Source organism: Neophocaena asiaeorientalis, unplaced genomic scaffold, assembly GCF_003031525.2.
Source record: "Neophocaena asiaeorientalis asiaeorientalis breed wild unplaced genomic scaffold, Neophocaena_asiaeorientalis_V1.1 scaffold134, whole genome shotgun sequence".
Classification (NCBI taxonomy): Eukaryota; Metazoa; Chordata; class Mammalia; order Artiodactyla; family Phocoenidae; genus Neophocaena; species Neophocaena asiaeorientalis.
Window position 1 is genome coordinate 30,119,754 of NW_020185339.1, and position 16,847 is coordinate 30,136,600.

The window sequence follows — 16,847 nt, forward strand, 5'->3', positions numbered from 1 at the left end:
CGGGCCCCCCCCCCCCAGCCCTGCCTGCTGTTTAGGAGCTCACAGCCCAAGTCCTGGCTCCACCATCTGCAACCAGGCAACTTTGCACATGTTGTTAAACCCGCGGAAGCTCCAGGTTTCTGCTGTCTGTAAACCAGATATAATAACAGTGTTTATCTTATGAAGATGACATAACGTTTATCTCAGAGAGCTGTGAGGATGAAGTCCAGCATTTACCCAGCACACTGCCAGGCACATAGATTGGGCCCAACAAGTAACAGCGGTTGTGATTCCAAAGTGGTAACAGCCAGGAGCCACCGGGGTGGGAGGCTCTGTGTTCACGGCCGGGGAGTCAGCACAGGGCCCTTGACACCCATCCTGGTCATGGTCAATCACACTGGCAGCTCTTGCCCTGTGGTCCCTTCTCGGGGGGAGGAGCCTGGGGATGGGCTGGGCGGGGGCAGGTTCATGGAGGTGCGGGTCAGAGGTCTGGCTGTTCGGTTGACGAGCATACTTTCTGTTTCCAGAACGGTTTTGCTGTGGTTCGGCCCCCAGGACACCATGCAGACCATTCCACAGCCATGTAAGGCCTGGGGGAGGCCTGGGTGGGCTGAGGTAGGGGGCAGGCCCTCAAGGCCCTCCTGTTGGGATGTTCCCCCTCCTTCCTCTGAGCCTTCTGGGGCTGGGCCGGGCCAGAGGCAGGTGGGGAGGGGGTGCGGCACGGGGAGGGAATGGGCTGACACGACCTCTCTTTTCCTTCCAGGGGCTTCTGCTTCTTCAACTCAGTGGCCATCGCCTGCCGGCAGCTGCAACAACAGGGCAAGGCCAGCAAGATCCTCATCGTGGACTGGGTGGGTCCCGGGTCCTGGCCCCGTCAGGTCCGAGAGGCCTGTGGAAAGAGCCCTGAGCCTGGCGTTAGGAGACATGGCTTCACGTCCCGCCTAGTTCCACATTAGCCTCCCCGAGCCTCGGTTCCCCCACTGTGTAAAACGGGGGAAATGCGGTGAGGATAATGCCCCCATCACGGGGCTGTTGGGAGGCCCAGAGGAGATGGTATATGGAAAGGCCTCAGCTCCCACGGGGAGGGGCCATTTGAATGCCGTCTTCTGGCCTCTGTTGGCTTCTTTCTGCAGATCTGATCATTTCTGCCTTTCTCCTGCAGGTAGTCACAGTACCAGTAATAACACGTAACGTCAACATACCACTAATCGCATCCAGACACTGGTGGTTTCACGCCTCATATATTTAACCCTGACTCTGACCTGGTTTACAGATGAGGAAAGTGAGCACAGAGAGGTTAGGTAACTTGCACACAGCTCTACACCTCGTCAGTCCTGAGACTGTGATTTGAACCAAGGCCTGTTAGCTCTGGAGCACGGCCTCGTGCTGTGCTTTGCATTGACATCTAACTAACTACTTTGCATTGACATCTGCTTATGGGACATTCCTACACAGAATGGAGGAGAGTGGAGGAACTTTCCACACTTGCGCCCACGCGTGGTCCTGTGAGTTACCACGGCTCTCCCTGGAGGGGCGGCGCTGGGCCTCGTGGTCCGGCCCCTCTGCTGCGGAGCATGGTTTCCATCACTTGCATCACTCCATGACCTTGGGCAAGACACAATAGCGAGAGTTCCTGACATGTGTGACCCTGGACTCTTCCCTCTCCTGGCACTAATCCTTCCCTGACACGTACTCTTTCCTCTCCTTCAGGGTTTCGTGTTATTGCTACCCCCACCTAGCGTGCTGTGTACACATCTATACATACAGGGGGAGACTGAGGCTCAGAGAGTGCCCGTGGGTCACGCAACAGTTTAGCTCTAGGAGCCCCCATGTTCTCACCCCCAGTCTAGACTCCTGACCCTCAGAATGGTCACCGACCTTGAAACCTTTCCAACCTGCCCCAGTCTCCATGTCTCTGCTTTCAGACCTGCCCTAATCCACTGCCCATCTCCCTACACAGGACGTTCACCATGGCAACGGCACACAGCAGACCTTCTACCAGGACCCCAGCGTGCTCTACATCTCCCTTCATCGCCACGACGATGGCAACTTCTTCCCAGGCAGTGGGGCTGTGGATGAGGTAACCACACCTTCCAGCCCCACTGACTCTCCGTTGTGGCCCTTACTCTGCCCCTGTCACAACTAGCTGTGTGATCTGGGCAGACTGTTCAGCCGCTCTGAGCTTCAGTTTCTCCATCTGGAAGTGAAGAGGCTGGATGAGCTGGTCTTCCAGCACTGACATCCTGGGATCCCTCTCTTGGGACTCTGCTCTCCTCACGTCTCTCTTGCCTCCTGTTTTCCAGGTGGGAGCTGGCAGCGGTGAGGGCTTCAATGTCAATGTGGCCTGGGCTGGAGGTCTGGACCCCCCAGTGGGGGATCCTGAGTACCTGGCCGCCTTCAGGTAAGTGCTCTGGGGACCCAGAGGAGGCCTGGCCCAGCAGGGCCACCCTCTCCTCCCCTTTTCCAACAGCACCAGGTTGGAGGCGATCAGGTGGCCAGCCTGTCCTCATCCAATTACTAGACGTTACAAGCCAGCCCCGGAGTGAGCCTATGGACTGAGACAAACAAAGGGAAAGGCACTGTTACACTGGCCTCTAGGGGCCTCCACTCCCTGTGGGAAGACAGGAAACACAGAGTGAAAGGTCAAAGGGTGCTTTATATTATAAAGTTTATAATGTCACACGTTACCAAGAGCCAGTGTTGACCTGAGTGCGGGGAGATGGGCAGGGTGGAGTGAGCAGCTCTGCACGGGAACCGAGAAACTTCAATTGTGGAGAAAGAGGGAGAGCAAGCAGGTGATGTCCGTACTGGGGGAGTTGCTTAAGAAAGGCCGTTCTAGAAGAGGGGCTTTGCTCAGGATCGCTTATATCTTTCACTCTGAGGGTTCCTATACTCCATTTGGAAAAAGAGAACCCTGGAAGTAGGTCGCCATATACTTTTCTAGAGTGTTCTCGATGAGAGCTAATTCTGTAGGAGCCCTGGGCTGGGGAGTTCCTGGCATCTGTGTGCCCAGAGCCCGGGGCCTCGAAGGACACCAAAATAGACCCCCGAGTTGGGTGAGGGATGGAGGGAGGCAGCTGTGAGGGGCCAGCGGGGGCAGAGGACGAGAATGGATCTGGTGGCCCGGGACCTCAGAGGGAGTCCGTCGCCCTGGTCAGCTCTCAGGTCGAGTGGTGAGGTGTGGCCAACTCAGTCCTACGTGGGCGGCAGCTTAGCGCTGAGTGTTTCCAGTGTTTCCCTGAGGCTTAGTGACCTGCCCCTTCCCGAGGCCCTGCCCACCGACACACCCACACGCCCACTCCTCTTTCATTCCCTCGGGTGCCTTCCCACCTCTCGCCAGTGAAGTGCCCTGGGTGGCTGAGTCCGTAGGCTGTACCAGGGACATGGGTGGCCGGCCGAGGTCAAGGAAGTCAGAGGCATCTGCCCATCCTGCTGGGAGAGTGGGTGTCTTGGAGTCCTAAGAGCAGGGTGCCCCCAGTAGAGTTGGTGGGAGAGGGCTCTGCCCCTGGCAGCCCTGCACAGCGTGGCGAGCCCCCCTTCTGCCCACACAGGGTAGTCGTGATGCCCATCGCCCGGGAGTTCTCTCCGGACCTGGTCCTGGTGTCAGCTGGGTTTGATGCTGCCGAGGGTCACCCACCCCCACTGGGTGGCTACCATGTTTCCGCCAAATGTAAGGAGGGCCCAAGCCAGGGGGCAGGTATAGGGAGTGAAGGCTAGGCCGAGAGGGGCGGCACAGCCCAAGGCTAGGGGGAGGTGGCAGTGGCTGGCCCAGGGTCCCAGCACAGACCAGGTCAGTTCACCGTGGGAGGCCTAAGTCACACCCAGGGGGCTGAAGTCCCATAGACCTGGAAGCTCAGTCACAGGACTCCTCCCACCCCAGCTGTGTCCTTCCCAGGCTGGGCTGGCAGCTTCTCCTGGGGGGGCAGTGGGGAGGAGCAGTGTTCTCAGAACAGAGGGAGCCCACTCAGCCCACTGGGCCATGGGGCCTGGAGGACAGAGAGGAATATGGTGTGTCTTGGCGAAAGAGACATGGGCTGGAGTCCATGCCCTGGGTTCCGGTCCTAGTCCTGCCACCTACTAGCTGCCCTTAACCTCTCTGAGCCTTCAGTGAGGCACTAATAGGATTTACAGGGGATTCCATGTGAAAGCACTTGGGAAAGTAGAGATTTATGCGTGAGTCGCTCTTTCTAAGGGAGGAGTCAAGCAGGGAATTACCAGAGGTCGAGAGGGCCCCCCCTCCTCCACGCTGCCCCCTCACCCTCGCGCGACCGTCTAGGTTTTGGGTACATGACGCAGCAGCTGATGAGCCTGGCGGGAGGCGCGGTGGTGCTGGCCTTGGAGGGTGGCCACGATCTCACAGCCATCTGTGACGCCTCTGAGGCCTGTGTGGCTGCTCTTCTAGGCAACAAGGTGAGGTGCCTGCCCCTGATCCGTGCGCCGGTGGGGCAGGGCGTCCGGCTCTCCCAGGAGTGCCCCAGGGAGCAGGTAGACAGGGCGCCTCCCTGAGGGCATGCAGATGGGCGGGGTGGGGGTGGCCGGGCCTGGGATGAGGGGAGCGGCGTGGATGCCTCTTCCCCAGGTCAGGCGCAGGGCCGGCGTCCCCTGCCCTAGGGAGAGCCGGGAGCACATGCCTGTTTGCGCTCGGAAAGTGGGGGCCCGGGGGTGGGAGAGAGCTGGGCCTGGGGGTCCCTGAGAGATGGGTGACTGATGTGTACTCCTTTCTTCTGTAGGTGGATCCCCTCTCAGAAGAAGGCTGGAAACAGAAACCCAACCTCAATGCCATCCGCTCTCTGGAAGCTGTGATCCGGGTGCACAGTGAGTGTGGACGGAGGACACCGCTGACCCCAGACTTGGGAGAAACTTGGGGCTCTGCTGCCCCCAGTGACCAGGGGTGCTGCTGCTCTGCATAGGCTTGATAGGCTTCCTATCAAGTACCCCACGATAATGGGAAGCAGCGCCCCCCACCACCACCATGAGTGGATACCCTCGGAGCCCTCCAGATGGACCCAGTGGGGACCAGGCAGGACTGGCCTCCCATCCCCAGCTGCTGCCCTAGGCCAGGGCCCCGCCCACAGCAACACTCAGGGCTTGTTTGTGGAAGTGCTGGTTCCCACCCTAACCCTCAAACCTGGCCGCAGGGTCTTAGGAGCTCCGGGGTGCTTTGGGGGCTGAGTCTTAGATTAACCCCACATTTGGAAAGCACTTTAAATTTTCAGCTTCAGCTCAGCATCTGTGGAGCTCTTTATGTAAAGACCCGTGATCTATGCCAGGGATACAAAAATGAACAAAATAGGTTTCCCACATCCGGGGAAATCCCACACCCGGGCTCAGTAGGGCTGTTGTACATGACAGCGAAGCTGCCGCGGGTACTCGGTACGGAGCCCTCCCACTGGGCCGGGCTCTGGGCCGGGCGTGTTCCGTGGACATTATTTCTCGCCACGGCAGGCGGGACGGTCGTGTCCGTGGTCTAGATGGGGCGGTGGGAGTCCAGGGTGGTAAGTGGCTTGCCAACAGCCAGACTGAGTGGCCGCAGTGTTGGCCACCTCTCCCGGCACTGTGTCGTCTGGCCTCCCATGCCTGTGCTGCGCTGAGCATTGCCAGGGGCTGCGTGTGAGGGGGACCCTGGGCTCCAGCAGGCCAGGGCTCAGGGCTCCGTGAGGTCACCATGACACAGACCCCATCTAGGGGAAGGGAGGCCCCAATGGGGCACTTAGGAACCCCACACCCATGGGAATGGGTTAGCGGTGGCCTTTCAGCCAAAGCCGTGTGGCACTGGCTTGGACCTCTGCGAGGGCCCCTCACTGCCACACTGAATCCGCACTGCTCACCCTGTCGGGGCTTGGGGGGCCGAGTCAGGGAGCATGTTGCCCCGAGGGTGGAGGCAGGTGAGAGCTGACCCCACACCGAGGACGCGTCCGCTACTCCTGGGCCTCAGATTTGCAGCCTCAGGATCAGTCTGGGATGCGTGGTGGGCAGGTGGAGGGCCTTGTGCCCCCAGCCCTTTCTGACCCGGCTTCTTACCCAGGTGAATACTGGGGCTGCATGCAGCGCCTGGCCTCCTGTCCAGACTCCTGGGTGCCCAGGGTGCCAGGGGCCGATGCAGAAGAAGTGGAGGCAGTAACTGCACTGGCATCCCTCTCCGTGGGCATCCTGACCGAAGAGCGGTAATGCCAGACCCCTGGCTCACAGCCCCTCCACCCCCTCGGACCCTCCCAACCTGCGGAGCCCAGGCTTCAGCCCAGCCACGACGGCCTTCTCGGGCTTCCTGGGAAGCTGGGCTCAGGCCTTTCCCCTGGCTCTTCAGCAGCAACCCCCCCCCCTTTCCCTCCCCCAGGACCTCAGAGCAGCTGGTGGAGGAGGAAGAACCCATGAATCTTTAGGCTCCAGGACGGATCTGCCCCTGCCGCGCCCCGCCCCGCCCTGCCCTTCGGACCCGGTTCTCTTCCAACCTCTGGCAACAGTACCCGTTCCCGGGGTCTTCAGAGATCCTTCGGGCAGGTAGTCGGGGCCAGAGAACAGCCTCTCGACAGTCACCCCAAGGAGCCTGGGAAGGCCCCTGGGTCTAGCATAGGGACCAAAGAAGACCCTGACAGGAGGCCGGCTGCGTAGCCAGCCGGGACCCAGTAGGGCTCTCCCCGAAGCACAGTCTACCCCTCTGGGGTCTGGGCCCCTAGCTGGGCCCCCGACCCTCAGGCCTGCACAGAGGAGGACTGGCACAGCCGGGCCCGCTCACAACCACTATTCCTGGTTCTGTAGACCCCCGACTTTGCACACAGCCCCAGGCTCCACACAGAAATGTGAACTCGGCCTCTGCCAGAGTGGCCCTTCCTAGGCTCTGGGGGAGGGAGGATGGGTAGCAGGGGCAAAGGGGTCCCATGTCCCTGCGTGCAGGGGGAGTCCCTCCTCTCCTGCTTCCTCAGATGACTCTGGAAGCTTCCTCCCCACCACTGGGCAGTGAGACAGACCTCCCTCTGAGAGCAGTCATCGGCAGGCCTCCCATCTGGTCCCTGCCCCTGCCAGAGGCCACCTGCGTCAGCCATCTCAGGGCTCTGGTGCAGCAGACAGGTGCTCCTGGAGTTCTTTGCTTCCTGATCCAATGGTGCCAAACCCCTCATCTCCCCTCAGAAGCACAGCATGACCCCCAGGGACCCCTCAGTAGTCACCACCCGCCTCCGTGAGCCTTCTCTTTCTGGGGTCTCCCCCACCCCAGCTGACTCCTGCCCTACATAGGACTAGCTTGGCTGAGGGGAAAGGGGGTGGGAGAGTGAATGGAAGACATGGGGGAGGGGAGGCTGCCCTGGCAAAGACTTCGAGGCTTCTGGGGTCCAGGCCTGGGGCCAAGAAGGAAAGTGTGTGTGTGTGTGTGTGTGTGTGTGTGTGTGTGTGTGTGTGAGAGAGACAGCGAGTAAGAGGAGGGTTTGTATGTGTGTGCACGAGTGTGTCTTCCTGAGGACCACCATGCCCTGTGTATGTATGCATGTTTTTGTAAAAAAGAAAAAAAAATGGAAAAAAAATCTGAACAATAAATGTTTTATTTGCTTTAAAGGTTCATGTGAAAGGGCCTCCGGGGGTTGAGGGGTGGGCAGCGGGCCTACAGCTACACAGCACAGCCTGTGCCTGATTCATTGTGGAAGAGAAGGGACAGGTTGGGCCGTGGGGCAGCCCCCCTCCAGCTCCTTGGCCTTCTGTGGCCGCTGCCTTGCAGGAAGAATCCATTCTGAACACACCCTGGCTGCCCCCGCCTGCCCCACCTCTGGGTAGTGAAGAGGCGGCAGCTCTGGGCTGAGTCCATAGACAGAGGGCCCGGAAGGGCGTGGGGAACATGGATGCCTGCAGACCCGGCTCACTAAGGCTTCCCTAAAGAGTCCTGAATCAGACGTACCTGGGTTCAAGTCCCAGCTGGGAGCTCAGGTAAGTCACGTCACCTCCTGGGGCCTCTGTTTATCAGTTAAAGGCTCCCGAAATAGACAGTTTGGTTCCTTCCTGCTCTAATGTACCATGACTTCTTAAGCATGTGCTGAGTCTAGAAGAGAAGAACGGGTGAGACGGCGGGCCTGGGCGAGCTCATCCAGTGGCGCCTGTCTTTATGGTTCCGAGGCAGCCAGGCTTCTTCAGCCAGCAGAAGGAGCGGCCTCATCACCTCCGACCTGGGCCCAAGCCCCTCACAGCCTGGAGAATACGAGGGGAAGCACGTTCACCCCCTTCCCATCTGTCCTGGCCTCTTGGGGCGATAGGCACTCAATCCCACAGACGTTGCTGAGACTGTGCCCGGGGGGCATCCTCGCCCTGGCTGGGGGGTTTGCTGAGGGGGCTGGAGGAAGAGAGCTGAACTGTGGGTTCCCCCATGCCAAGTGGGACCAGAGGGAGAGGGTCCCCTCTGAGCTAAGGAAATGGCTTGATGAGATGACTGGAGACCCCCATTCCCACCCACCGCTCCCACAGTCCACCCCATAAGAAAGCACCAGAGGCTAGCTGATAACAAATGGCTGCTGTATTTCTGCTAAAGTGACAGTGACACAGATAAGGCAAAGAGCTGAGGGGCAGGACACATCAGGTGGGAAGGGGGCAGACCGTGCAAAATGACAACCTAAGACAAAAAGATGGATGGAGCCCCTTCCCTTCCGAGTTAGGTGAGCCCTTGGGCCAGTGTATAGGCAGTAAAGCAGATTTTGTCCTTCAGAAGGGAGATTTTAAAAGAGAAAAGCTCTGGGTGAAGGGCAGGGGCAGGAGTGGGGGAGGCATCTCGGGGCCAGGGGCAGTCTGGGTGCCATGAGGGGCAGGCATGAGAAGGCCAAGTGGAAATGTGGGGCTGGAGGTGCCTGGTACAGGTTTGAGGGTTCTTTCTAGCCCACCCCGTGCTGCCCCCTTCCCCAAAGCCCTTCGGGGGGCAGAAGCACCTTCCCCAAGACCCTTAGTCTGGCCTCATTTGGGGCGTCCGGCTCTGGGGTGTGTGGTGAAGGGGAGGATGGCTCTAGCATACTCATGGGAACCACCTCTGCGAGGAACAGGGTGGGTGGAAAGAGGGACACTGAACTCCCCTCGGGTCCCCAGGCCTTGGGAAAAGAAAAGCAAGTGTCACCATCCCTGGGACCAATGAGTTCAGCTACCTGACTCTTGGGGGACAACAAGATGGGGGTGCTGGGGTAAGGGGCTGCGAAGTCTCTACTAGAGATCCCTTACCTGACCTGACCTCCCCAGGGTCCCGTCCCACCTGAGGGAGAGTGTCTAGGGCAGCAGGGACCCCTGACCCCAGGCACAGGTCAAGGCCCCACTGCCCTACCCCTTGCCTGTTGCCCTGGCCCTACTTAGAAAGATTGCCCACTGAGTGCTAAGAAAATAGATCCACTTGAAAAGGTCTAAAGCTGCCCTCCAGTCAGGCTGATGAGCAACGTGGCAGGACCCCTTTCCACGGCACACAGGGTTCCCCCCAAGGGGACAGGACAGCTCCCAGGGAGACCACCGTCCTCCTGCTGTATACTTTCTGCCCCGGTTCTGGGGTTCCCAGGGGTGTACAGGCCCGCCTGCTGTCTCAAGAGGCTGAGTCCAGGTCCTGAGGACCACCAGGGTGCGGAGACCTCATCGCTCAGGTCAGAAATCGCTAAGGATGCTGATGTCGGCAAAGTCAGCCCGGTAGCGGTGGGCGTAGAGGCTGAGCAGGAAGGCCCATTTGAAGGAAATGAAGCTCCACACACAGGAGAGGTAGTAGCTGTTGGGGTCTGTGAGGCCTGCAGGGGAGAGGAACCCAACCGTGACTTGAGAGGACCTTGCCCTTGACCCTAGCCACCATGCCACAAGCCCCGGGCCATCCTTCCCCACAACCTCCAACAGAGGCTGAACTGAGCCAATGGAGAGGTCAGGTGTGATAGAGGTTTCAGAGCGTTCAGAGTTTGCAGGCAGGAAGCAGTGGGGATGAGGGAAGGTCAGGGGGTTGGCTAATCACTGGGCTGTATCATCCGCTCTGCTTCTGTGACACTGACTCCAGGCCCACTGCCTTCCAATGTGCTTCAGCATCAGAGCGGGCAGGAAGAGCCTTTGGCTACTTGCAGACTGCAGCCACCAGGGGGCGCTCCCATACCCTCCGCTGGAGGCTAAAAAGGGCGGCTAACCACACACTCCTGGGTGCTGAAATGCAGCACACACTTCCCACGTGTTTCATTGACCCCTTCCAACCCAGGGGCGGGGATGGGGGGCGTCCATTCTCCCCACTCCGGCACAGGGAGGTTAAGTGGTCTGTCCAGTCCCTTGGGCGTAAGTGTTGAACCCAGGACAGGAATCCCGGGCCTCCTGAGTGCTCCACCCACCGGCCCTCCCACGCCCTCCCTTTGTGGAGGCCCTTACTCTGGTGTCCGGTGACGGCCAGCACAAGAAAGGTGCAGAAAGTGGCGACGGAGACGGCCGAGAAGAGGACGCCCACGAAGAAGAAGCCACGCAGCCCCTTGAGCCACGTCCTCCAGTAATCCTGCATGTACATCACGTGCGTCACCAGGACCCACAGCGCTAGCACACCTGCCGGGAGAGACGGCTCAGGCAGCGCCCCTCTCCTCACCTGCCGACCCCCCAGTGCCCTGCAGGTCCCCCAGGCCAGGCTCTTCGCATAATAACAGTAGTGTTGGCCTTTTCACTCTCCCGGTAAAGTGGAGTTTGCTGGAGGCCACGTGGCCTGTGATATGAAGAGGACGTGAACGCAAAAGCAGCTAGGAGAATCTGGCTGCCTTTTACTAAGCCACACATTAACGAGATCTGCAAAAAATATAAAACTATGTCATTCTTCTCCCTAATTTTTTTGTTTTGGAAAACGTGAATACTTCTTACAAAAAAATGTTACTTATGTTAACACAATGTTGTTATTATTATATTTTTTGCGGTACGCGGGCCTCTCACTGTCGTGGCCTCTCCCGTCGCGGAGCACAAGCTCCAGACGCGCGGGCTCAGCGGCCATGGCTCACGGGCCCAGCCGCTCCGCGGCACGTGGGATCCTCCCGGACCGGGGCACGAACCCGTGTCCCCTGCATCGGCAGGCAGACTCTCAACCACTGCGCCACCAGGGAAGCCCACAATGTTATTTTTAATATTACTTTAAAATGCTTAAAACTGTTCTCAGTTTTAATTTCTAATACAGTCCATATCGATAGATATAACCCACATAAACAAAATTTCCTTGGGGTCTCACCACTTTTTAAAGAGTGTAAAGGGGTCCTAAAGTCAGAAAGTTTGAGGACTGCTGCAGCCCAGCCTGCTTTCCGGGGACTCCCCACTACCCACCCTGGGGGCCACAGCTGTGAGAAGCATTCCTCCCGCCCTGATGCTTCTGCTCTCCCAGCCTTCAGAGGCCACCACCGTAACGTTGCAAGGCCTGTGGCTGAGCTCTTGGCAGTGGGGCTCTTCCCAAATTCCATGTATTGGTGTTATGGGATGGGGAGGCCCAGTGGTTAAAACCCCCAGGGCCACCCAGTACCCAAGTGGCCTTCTTCTTGCCCTTGGCCAGACTCCATTTTATTAATTTCCTTTTTAGGCCACACCACGAGGCACGCGGAGTCTAAGTTCCCTGACCACGGATCAACCCGTGCTCCCTGAAGTGGAAGTGCAGAGTCTTAACCACTGGACCGCCAGGGAAGTCCCCTAGCCAGACTCCATTCTACTAAGTCGTTTGCTGAAAGGGCAGGCCAGATGCCCCCAGCCGGTCCTGGGCCTGCCCTCTGGGCCCGGCTGGGCAGTTCCCCTACGATGCCAGCTGCCGCTCAGACAATACAATGAATGCCCTCTGTGCCGGGCCGTGCCTGCCGCCGCAGCCCAGAGAGTGGAGCAAATAGCAGTTCCATTGGCAAGGGTCCAGGGCAGGGCCGCAGGGTCCCAACAAGGGACGAACGAGGGACAGGGCAGAGCCAGCTGCAAGCTGTCCACCTGTGTGTAGGCCGCTGGATCCTAGGAGTCAGGAGGCCCTCCAAAGAGTGAGCCGCACACGCAGCACGCAGAGTAGCACAGGAAGGCTGGGGAAAGTGGTCAGCTCTGGCAAGGGAGCGAAGGAAGAGAAGGTGACAGGGAGATCGGGGTGGGAGAGTGCTTTGACTGAATCTATGACGTTTTATTTTTTTAGGCTGAATGGTAAGAACGAGGGAGTTCACTAAATTGCCTATCCTTTTTTACTTGCCTGCAATATTTCATAATGTTTTTTTAAGTTGGGGGAAAATCAAAAGGCAGGGGGGAATGTCATCCCAGATCTCTGCTCTGATTACCGGCTCAGAAGCTGTCACAATTCAGGCAGCCTGGCAAGGGCCAGAAAACCACGAGACTGCCAACCAGGAGACCTGGGCCTGGCACCGATGTGCTGCTCGTGGCTCTCAGAGCCTCGGCGCTTCCACATCTGCGAGTGGGGGAGCCCGAAGGTCCCGCCAGCCTGGAAACGGTGACCCAGGGCTCCCTGCTAGTGAGGACTCAGCTCTGCCAACACCTGCCGCTTCCCTTCCCACGCTGTTTGACCCACAATCTCCCAGCTCTGCCCTCGCCCACCCTCAGCCTTCCTCAGGGGTTGGGGGCCTGGAACATGGGTCCCTGCAGCCCTGGGATCAGGGTGAGGCAAGACAAGCTTGTCTCCGTCCCTGCCTAGGGAGGAAGTGGAAGCAGGCCAGAGATGGACAGAATAACAATCCCCCGGCTTCAGCTTAACGTCTTCCGTGATCTGGATGGACGGTGTGCTAGCCACCTTTTCCAGAAGTGTTTCCCAATCCTCTCACACAGGTCCTAAGTGTTCACTGGGGGAGCTGTTTGGTCTCTTAAAGGGCCCACGGAAGGAAGCGTATTGTCACTGAGCACATCCAAGGAACCGTCAGACGGGTACCTTTGCGACCGCTCCACTTGCCCTCTATCTGCTCGCTATGCCACGGAGGGGCTGAGATAGATGGCTCTCAGACGCTCTACCACTCAAAGATTCTAGAAGCCAGCTTAGGGGAAAAATAAGGTCAGAGCAATTCCCCCGTGACTCAGCAATTTCTAGGTTAGGAAGTGTTGAAATAGGGGCCTGTGGGATGCCCTCTCTTAGTCCACTGGCCACGCTCCAGTGGTGCCCCCAGAACACCCCCCCCACACATACATCCATGTACCAAAGAGGGCTGAGCAGAAGAGGAAGATGACCATTTTGGGTGTGCCAGGCCCCAGCTCTCTCTTAATAAGCAGGCGCATCCTGCCCCACCTCTCACTTGCCCTGCACACAGCCCTGGCCTCCAGATAAACACAGGCCACATCTGGAAGCAGGCCCGTCCCCACCGGCCCTGGCTCCCGCCTCTGTCCTTAGAAGAGGGATCTCCCCCAACTCCATCCATGGGGTCAGTGAAGGAGCACAAGCCCCCCGCCGGTCCCTCCCACACCTCAGCCCTGCTCACTTCCCTGGGACACTCTGGACTCCAGGAAGCCTGGTCTGCATAACTCAGGGCAGAACGGACGGTTTCCCAGGCCCACCGGGATGCATGTCCACACCAGACCTCACCCCTCGCTCCACCCCACCTGCTTCAAGGAGCAGGGCTCTGCTCGGTGGCTCGGGGCTCAGAGCTGACAGGCCCAGCACAAGGAAGGCACAAAGATGGTCAGTGAAAGTACGCCCAGCGGCTGGGTTGGAGGTGAGGGGCCAGGAGCCCAGGGGAGCTCACAGGGAAACAGACAAGTGAGCCACTGGACCCAGGCCCTACTCTCTGCCTCCACCCCTCCCCTTCACCCCTGTCCTTTCTCAGCTCATGGGGAAGAACACAGAGCTGGTTAGACTCCTGGGCAACTTTTCTATTCTTATCCTTTCCTCGGTCTACTAGACTAGAGCAAGCCTTTTTCCCAAGCGTTCCCACAGCAAAACTATTTCTTCCGCCTCTCCTCCAAGCCAGGTCTTCCCAGACGCACACCGGGATGGGAGAGACTGGGTCTCTACCCATGAATGTTTCTCCCAGGTCCCCAGGAAATCAACAGCCCCCAGCAGCCCACCTGGCACACAGGGGAAGGAGCACACTGGGGCTGCCCTCTGGTGACTCAGCAGTTTCTGGAAAATGCCAAGTCAGAAGCGGGTACTCACAAATCTGCAGATGCTTCATCCCCAAAAGAGGAAGAGGCTGACTGGCTGCAGACCCTCTCAGCACCCATTCAGGGCGCAGAGGGTGTGTGGCCCCGGCAACCCTCCCCCACCTGCCACACTGCCACCACCACCACCGTCACCAGGTGGCTTTGGTTCTGCGATGGCTGTCAGGGAGGTGCCAGGACCCCGCTCTAGCTGGTCGCTGCCCTAGCACCTCTTGCTGTGGGCGGCTCCACAGCTGGCCTGCCTCAGAGGCCAAGGGAAATCTGCAGGGAGGGAGAGAGGGCAGGGCTCAGGTCAGAGGGAAACCCTGGGACTCCCTGGAGCTGCCCCCCGACGGGCAGCTGAAAGATGGATGATTCGGGGAGAGGACATACAGCTGTAGCACTCCAGACCTGAATGGGGTCTCACACAGCACCCCTGTCAGCGGAATCTCCTTCCATTCCCTACGGATGAGGAAACTGAGGCCCAGGAGGCATCGATGTGCCCACGGTCACACAGCTTGGTGGGGCTCACTCCACCAGGCCAGACTCCAACACACCCGGCTCTAATCCCAGGGGCAGCCCTCCCTCCTCACCCCCAACCAGTCCCCTCATCTCAAGTCTCATCAGGGCAACCCCTGGGCCTCGCCTGAAGAGTCACACCGCCTTCCTGAGGGGAAAGCAGCAGGCCGACAGGAAACAGGAAAGCACTGCAAAGACCAGAGAATCATGAGGAACGTGGTGGGTGGTGGGGTGCAGCGGGGAAGGGGGTGCAGATAACTGAGCAGAGGTGGGCAGGCCGGCCCCCCCGGGAGGAACCACAGGTGGGGCATCTAGGCAGGCGTGAGCGCAGCCCAGCCAGGCGACCACGCGCCCTTCCTCGGAGAGCCCAAGTGCTCTGCCTGGCATTGCTTAGGCCGTGGTTACCTACACCCCTCTGACAGGGCAGAAGCCCCACCTCCCATCCCTTCTTGACCCAGGTGTGGCACTCAGTAAGCTTTGGGGCCATGAGCAGATCTCGTTATTTTTAGTTAGTCCATTTAGGGCTCCTTGGCAGAGGAGTTTAATTATGGAGTCAGATCACCCTGTGCAGAACTATGAACCTTACATGTATTTTTTTCCCCAAGTGCTTTCCCCACACGTATAATTTCATGTAGCTGTGTAACCCTAGGTAAGCTATTTATTTACACTAAGCCTCAGTGTAAGCCTGACCTGTAAAATGGACCCAATAATAACGCCTACTTCCTAGGACTAATGTAAGGATTAAATGAGATGATGGAAGCAGTTTGCTTAACAGTGTCTGACACATAGGAAGCATTAAAAAAAAAAAAGTTAGCAAGTAGAAATGATATGCTTCGTCTTCACACCAATTCTACAACACAGAGAGGTTAACAACATGCCCAAAGGTGCACAGCGAGTACAGGGAACCGGTAAGCACCGGACCTCCACCAGCGCACTGACGTTCTCAACTCCGGTACAAGCCTCCTCTGGCCTCCTTGAGGCACAGAAAGGGCGGTCGGCGGGGCTTAGCCGACCCTGGCCCAGGAGCCACAGCAGAAGAGTGGCAAAGAGACACCAACGTGGTGGGAAAAAAAGTCGTTTCCATCAGATCCCTAGCGCGGTCCTCCGGGGCTCCGCCGAGGACTCCGAGGGCGACTCCGTTGGCGGTGGACTCCACCCTGTTAGGAGGCACATGGGCTTCCCCGGGAACCCCCAGCCCTCCTTTCCACTTACTTCTTCTCTGCCCTCACCCAGTCCCCAGGGAAGGGGCGCGGATCCCCCAGCACAAGTGTGTGTGTGTGAAGACCGCCGGGTCTTCACACCTGGCTGCGCGAAGGAGGTGGCGAGAGCAGCGGGCGTGCAGGGAGGACGCTGTCACTGGGCCCAGGGTGGAGGGCGGACGGGCTAACCCGGGGGCGCCGGGGCTGGTGCAAATGGCACATACGGGACGTCGGCGCCTCGGGCGGGCATTGAGTCCCTGAGGACCCCCGAGGATGTCCAGGAGCCCGGGCCCGCGCGGGGCCTGCTCTGCCCACGGCCAGTTTTGGGTAAACACCCCACCCGCTCCCCCGGGAAGCGCCGCCCGCGAGGAGCCTGCGGAGCAGCCGCCGGCTCCTCCCCGCAGCCGCGCGCCCGCGTCCGCGCGGCCGGAGCCGGGACCCAGCGACCCCACCCTGATCATTTGGGGATGCCGCCTAAAAAGGCAGGTTCCGGGGTTCGTCCTCTGAGCTACAGGATATTTGGTCCCTGGCGGGGCCCGGAAATGTACGGGTGTCCAAGCCAGCTGCCGTGATTACTTCTAAAATTTATCACGTTCTCCTTTAAAATTTAAGATGTAAATTTCTCGTTAAAATTCAAGATATAAAAATTAAGATAGATGAAAGTACACAGTGAGTATGATTTCTTCCGCCCCTATCTATCCATCAGGTTCCCTCCTCAGGGATTAAGCGATTCTCAGAAGATTCTTCTCACGGAACATCTGCCCCGTCTTCTGACGTCAAACACCTCACCCTCAAGGACAGCTCCCTTCTCCTTTAATCTCCGCAAGCCTCATCCTCCCACCCCAAATCTACCAAACATCACTCCCATCAGATAGAGGCTGGAATCTATAGCAGGTGTCTACTGAGCTCCCTCCGTGGGCCCAGTGCCACGCTGGGAGCCGGCAGGGAAAATCAAAAACCACAACACACGGAGCCCTCAAACACTTATAATCTAGTTGGGGAGGCCCATCACATACTGGCACAAAATAAGCAGCCAATATACCTTGTATTTATTTCTTTTCACTGCTGTAACAGAGTACCACAGATCTAGTGGCTTCAAACAACACACATTTATTA

At 58.6% G+C, this 16,847-nt stretch overlaps 2 protein-coding genes across 2 annotated transcripts in view; one reads left to right on the plus strand and one right to left on the minus strand.

Moving 5' to 3' along the window:
- HDAC7 (histone deacetylase 7) overlaps positions 1-7,524 on the plus strand; it is a 30,542-nt gene extending 23,018 nt beyond the window's left edge. The window contains exons 18-26 of the mRNA XM_024737242.1: positions 507-562; positions 743-830; positions 1,940-2,059; positions 2,283-2,380; positions 3,531-3,649; positions 4,256-4,389; positions 4,710-4,794; positions 6,005-6,143; positions 6,314-7,524. Coding sequence (XP_024593010.1) covers positions 507-562; positions 743-830; positions 1,940-2,059; positions 2,283-2,380; positions 3,531-3,649; positions 4,256-4,389; positions 4,710-4,794; positions 6,005-6,143; positions 6,314-6,359 — 885 coding nt within the window. The 3' untranslated portion in view covers positions 6,360-7,524. The remainder of the gene's footprint in view (positions 1-506; positions 563-742; positions 831-1,939; positions 2,060-2,282; positions 2,381-3,530; positions 3,650-4,255; positions 4,390-4,709; positions 4,795-6,004; positions 6,144-6,313) is intronic.
- Positions 7,525-8,452: 928 nt separating this feature from the next.
- On the minus strand, positions 8,453-16,044 carry SLC48A1 (solute carrier family 48 member 1). Its single transcript, XM_024737241.1, has 3 exons — positions 15,745-16,044; positions 10,318-10,485; positions 8,453-9,704 (listed from the first exon to the last, which is right to left on the minus strand). Exons 2-3 carry the CDS (start codon positions 10,448-10,450, stop codon positions 9,568-9,570), a joined length of 270 nt encoding a protein of 89 aa, XP_024593009.1. The 5' UTR covers positions 10,451-10,485; positions 15,745-16,044; the 3' UTR covers positions 8,453-9,567.
- Positions 16,045-16,847: the final 803 nt, after the last annotated feature.

Bases quoted from the DNA above. Each gene is read 5' to 3' on its own strand.
- SLC48A1 (XM_024737241.1), bottom strand. From the start codon at position 10,450: ATGTACATGCAGGATTACTGGAGGACGTGGCTCAAGGGGCTGCGTGGC. The intron at 9,705-10,317 runs GTAAGGGCCTCC...TCTCCCCTGCAG, and splicing joins GGCCGTCACCGGACACCAGA to GCCTCACAGACCCCAACAGC.